This window comes from Nicotiana tabacum, chromosome 13 (assembly GCF_000715075.1).
Source record: "Nicotiana tabacum cultivar K326 chromosome 13, ASM71507v2, whole genome shotgun sequence".
Lineage (NCBI taxonomy): Eukaryota > Viridiplantae > Streptophyta > Magnoliopsida > Solanales > Solanaceae > Nicotiana > Nicotiana tabacum.
The window spans coordinates 9,215,102-9,220,606 of NC_134092.1; the positions used below are offsets into that span (position 1 = coordinate 9,215,102).

Genomic DNA, 5,505 nt, shown 5'->3' on the forward strand with positions numbered 1-5,505 from the left:
TAATTCAGATACGAGCGGGTACACTTTGCAAAAATTTGTGCATTGCGGTATAACTTAAATGGTGCCCCCAAAAGTAGGTATATATGAAAATGCCCCAGCTGGAGTTGAATGTGGACAAAGTACTTACCTGGAAAGTTTGGAGCACTGAACCCGATTCTGTTCTAGGCCCATTTGTTGTTGTAGTAACCTAAATAGTCGTATACCTAACCGCTTAAATCATATATGTGTTTGTGCGTGCGTATATGTAGCGTCAGTGTATAATCTATGTTTACCAACTGGAGAAGTAAATAGTAAATCGAAACGGCTATTTATGTAAAGATACCAATTTAAAAGACCGAGGCAAGTATTAAGAAACAAGTGTCCTATGGTAAGGGGAGACGGCAAAGGCATTTCACAAGACTCTCTATATATATATATAATAGAGTTCAATATTAATATATAATGACAGTGCATATGAATTTTTATACTAAGGGGAGTCACACATATTTATCTATAATATAAGTGGAATTTGTAACTAGCAAATAAAGCAAGTAATCTGCTACCACATATAAAATAGTAATGAGCGTTAAAATTCTTTACAATATACAAAGTTATGTGTCTCTCAAACCAAACCTTCAGTAAAAGTTACTGAGATGAGATGTGTATGTATATATGAACACTTTATACATAACATATCCTGTGATTCTCTATGTACAAAAATAACCACAGAATATTAAAATTTAAGTGTGCTAAATTTACAAATCTTCATTTGGCTCAATATTAGTTTTCTGAATTTTCATCAATAGCCACAATTTTGGCTGCACCTTTACCACCGGTCACAAATTTAGGAGAATTGACATGATTCCTGGATTCCAACCTTGAATTCTTGGTTATATTATGATTCATAACAACCCCACAATCTTCATCTTCTTTATTCAAATCACTAGGTGGCAAAAAACAATCCAAAGAAAGTCCTTTTATATTAAAATCAACTTCTTCAATTGTCCAAACTTCTTCCATTCTAGTCCTAGTATGACCTTCTGAATTTTCGCCGAATCTGAATAAAGAAACAGATGTTTTACCAGCATATGCAATGTTAACACCATCGATTGTTCGATAATCTTGAATAAATGATTCCATTGTTGTTTCCCAAAAGACATCATTTTTAGGGGATTTTAGTTTAAGAAGATGAATATCTTCAAGTTGGATTAAAAGGCCCGTTCTTTGGCTAAAATAGCCCCAAATAGTATGTCTTATAATTTCTACATTGCTGCTGCTTCTTGCCTTTAGTGTTGAGGGATCTACTTCAAGCTTTAATATAAAGCAGTCTTCAGTATTCACAGCTTTTTCTCCAACACAAATAGAATTAAAGAATAAATCAGCAGTAGACTTTGGATCAAGACCCTGTTAACATGATCAAGCTCAACCATTCAGTATCAACATAGCCAGATGTTGAAGACGTAATTAAGTAAATAAAAGTATGGTCTCTTTAATAGTTTAAGTATTAGACGAGATGATCAAATACTTCAACATTGTACGAGAGTAGACAATGGTCCTAAGTTTGAGTCTGATCTCGCCCATTATCAAAACTTTCTGCCTTCACGTTAAGGGGCGTATTAAAAACATAATTAAATAATAATAATATGTTGTTCTTAACTTTATTCTAAGATTAGTGTCATTTTATGCAAATTCAAATAGAATTGAAAAATAAATCAGGAGTGGATTGCTCATTTTCGCCTGCGGACATAGGTCAATTGACCAAACCACATTAAATATTTGTATCTTTTTTGATATATTTCTCTTTTGCTGTCTGATTTATCGTCATTCAAAGTTTGCTTTACTAACTTGCACATGCCACCTGATTATTTCGATCCTAACACTTTGGATCAAGACCCTGTTAACATAATTAATCTCAAACTAATCAATATCCACATATACAGAGTATATTCATTCAACAATTATTCTCTTTATTTTCTTTTTCATTTTAGAGGCTCCACTAGTGCTGGCTTTTTTCATTTCTTTTCTTTGGTTAGTTCTAGTTTTTGTTTCAACTTGCCCTATAGAACAACTTGAAGGGGTCGTGTGATTACACAACCTGGCCCCTCAACAAGGAAGAATTCCAAACTACATTAAATGTTGACTTCTTGACCCAATTTTCCTAATTCCTATGAAGTTTGCATATTTACAAAAATGGTCAATTGGACCACTTATCATATCAATTTATTGATTAGGAAAAATGGCATCCCATTCCTAGGTCCACATGGGAAGATGGCACGAAGACAAGTTAACCAAATCATTCACTTTATTTTTGTTTGGTCAAATGGAAAAGTCTAAGTTTCTTTACTGGAACGATAAATCGGTGCAAGTTTTAATGGTTTCAAGACAATTTTGTCGTAACATTATTATACAATGTCAATGCACAAAAGTTATACTCGTCGAGAAAGTACCTGTAAGGAACGACGAAGAGGCCGAGCAGGACCACGAGACGCATGAGAATGATGCCATGGACTTTGCCTCCAAGCCACATTACCATCACTACCAGCACTAATTTTACATCCTGAAAGTACTAACTCTATGCTCCAAAGATCAGGTCTTTTTTGCCACAATACAAATCCTCCCATTTCACCTTGCCCGTTTTTCGCGCTCTTAATTTTCATCACCTTACCATTGTTCAATCCTAGACCATCTCCTTCAATAAATTCGGACGCCACCATCTTCACCTTCCCCATCGCGTACATACTATCAATGGAATTCAGAGCATGTTCTCCTCCTGCCGCAGCTATGTATTGTTGCACTATATATTTTGCCATTGAAGCCTCCTGTACATGCACCAACCATTGATTAAATGAACAAAGAAATTATCTCGAGAACTCTATCCATATTAAATTAGGTATCAATGAGTAAATAGATGTTCTACGATTGTAAATTTATTGGCTTAATTAAATCAGATTCACGCTGTGTAAAACCTACTATAGGAGAAGGTAGCGCTCTTTATTAGATTTTTCTCTGAATTATTTTTATCAACCGACATTACTTCAAGGATTCTTATGGAAATCTATGTCATATATAAAAATTTCAGTTTCACCATAGACAAATTAGTGAATTAGACCGGATTTCTTTGTCTAGAATTAAGTAGTGGCTCGATTATGGTAAATTTCATTTTAATTTTCTTCCCATCAGCTTAACCCTTGAGTCGACAGGATTGATGGGAGGTAATAAATATAGTCTGAATTTATGTGATGCAATTCTTTTAATTTTTACAGCGAATTTGAATATAGAAACTTTAAGTTTTCTTTTTTAAATAAAATATATGTATTTGAAAACGGAGCCTTGGGACAACGGTAAAGCTAAGTTGTTTCCGTGTGACTTATAAGTCATGAATTCGAGTCGTGGAAGCAGCCATTAATACTTGTATTAGAGTAAGTTGTCTACATCACACTCTTTGGAGTGTGGCCCTTCCTGGACTCTGCGTGAACGCGAGATACCTTATGTACCGAACTGTCTTTTTTGGAAACTAACAATTTGCATATAAAAAAAATAAAAAAGTACCTTTGACTCTCGTAATACAAACTGTACACATAAATTGGGAGTAGTAGTCAAAGCTGCACAGAAAAAATAAGAAGAAAGAAACTTGAGCATTGTAAAAGAACTTACAATGGGATGATCATTGATCTTTTTATTGACAGAGTGATCACAACGAATAGGATGAGGAATCAAAGGAGCTGCAACAACACCAAGTAAGAGTTGAATCTCAGCATTTCTACCACCAAAAACCGAAGCATGAATTGATTTATGATCAGTATTAATACTATGAGATTTGATCCAAGATTTCATGTTTTGCCATGACTTATGTTTATATGAATCAACAAACATTTCTTCAGGAATAGGAACTTCAAGTACAGTTTCAAGCCCATCTTCTCTATCCAAATTTGGGCACAAAGTCCTCATTTGAATAATATTATCAGAGCAAAAAGAAGATTGAAAAGATTGTAATTATTTTGATGAATGAAAGAGAGAAAAGAGAAGTGTGAGTATTAAAAAGGAAATGGAAACTAATTAGTCTCTTGGATTACAAGGGAGAGTTGGTTATTTGAAGTTTAAGACTGAAAAATACAGAGGACCAACCAACCGACCATGGGAAGCCACCACCCCAACGTGCATTTCTTTGTCTAAATGTCGTGACAGCACGAATTTCTCTGTTTCTCTGTTTGGTTTGGAGTTTTTGTTTCTCTTTTTTTTTCCTATATATCCTCTTTTTGTGTTTGACTGTTGGTTGAAATAATATATGATACAAGAAAGAAAAAAAAAAGCGTCAGTCAGTGCAAAAAATATCTCGTATTCATGATTAAAGGAAGGGTCGTATCCAAGGGGTAGGAAGAATTATTAGCCAGGAATCTGATGGATAACAGGTATGAACAGCGGAAGCAAATAGCCAGGATCACTTGCATGTAATATAGACAACACATAATCACAGATTTTAATCGAACATAAAATCGATACTTATCTCTTGAAGCGTGACGGCGATCGCTTAAAGACCTTCAAGCATGAGCAAGCACCATCCACGAGATCATACTCCAGTTCCACGGTTTTCTGTTGTGTGACCCGAATAATGCCCGGAATTAGCGAAACTCGTATGGGTGAGTTTCTTCCAGGAAAATCGTGTAGTAAAAACCATAGCCTCCTTATGGAATAAGACCTCTTATATAGCCACAGGTTTTCGGGTTTAAAGCTTTTTCCTAAACATGTTGGGTTTTCCTTGTCCACCAAGAAATATGATTCCATTTAATTCCTAATTATTCGGGCACAACAGGGACCGCAATATTTAATTAACGAGGCTTCCTATTATGGACTTAATTCGAAATATCAGAATTAATACTACCATAATAAATTACGAATTATTCCACTAAAAATTCGTAACTGCACTCCTCATTTTATTTCGAAATTCTTCCATTAAACCTTATTTAACTCCCATGTTAAGATTCAGATACTAATCAAATAAATTAAATTACTGACAATATAATTCATTGATTATTTTCTTTAGACTTTCACTTAACTTATTTCATGTGACGGATACAAAATCCACCTACATGATTTACACATGAAAACTTATAAGCTTTCATAAAAGTGTATCATCAATCTCTAGATCGAGATATGGATTCCTTCAACTAACTATTATTTTGCCAATGTATATCATCATTGTCCAATTTACCAGGCATATTGACCCACAAAATAATTTTGCCTTTTAATAAATCAAAACAATAAATAATATACACAACTTATAATAATTATATCAAGATTAAGATTATAAGTACGTTTAGTGGTTAGAGAAGTTATTATATTAAGTCAATTTAAAATACTTATCTCTACTTAGTCCGTTCAATACATACAAAATATACTAGCACAAGAAGTTAGAATTAAAGCATTCTCATAATCAAGATAAATTATATTTAATCTTGTGCTACAATCATTCCTGATGGTTTGTCCAATTCCATCATTTGATTGTGAACATGATCTTAATACTTATAA

At 33.8% G+C, this 5,505-nt stretch overlaps 1 protein-coding gene across 1 annotated transcript; it reads right to left on the reverse strand.

Moving 5' to 3' along the window:
• Window positions 1–522: 522 nt before the first annotated feature.
• LOC107806459 (uncharacterized) lies at window positions 523–4,168 on the reverse strand. The gene is made up of 3 exons (XM_016630612.2): window positions 3,634–4,168; window positions 2,427–2,798; window positions 523–1,383 (listed from the first exon to the last, which is right to left on the reverse strand). Exons 1-3 carry the CDS (start codon window positions 3,925–3,927, stop codon window positions 760–762), a joined length of 1,290 nt encoding a protein of 429 aa, XP_016486098.1. The 5' UTR covers window positions 3,928–4,168; the 3' UTR covers window positions 523–759.
• Between the last annotated feature and the right edge of the window lie 1,337 nt (window positions 4,169–5,505).

Coding starts and splice junctions, on each gene's coding strand:
- LOC107806459 (XM_016630612.2), bottom strand. CDS start 3,927: ATGAGGACTTTGTGCCCAAATTTGGATAGAGAAGATGGGCTTGAAACT. Junction 2,799..3,633: donor AGATCAATGATCATCCCATT/GTAAGTTCTTTT, acceptor GTGCATGTACAG/GAGGCTTCAATGGCAAAATA. Junction 1,384..2,426: donor CTCTTCGTCGTTCCTTACAG/GTACTTTCTCGA, acceptor TCATGTTAACAG/GGTCTTGATCCAAAGTCTAC.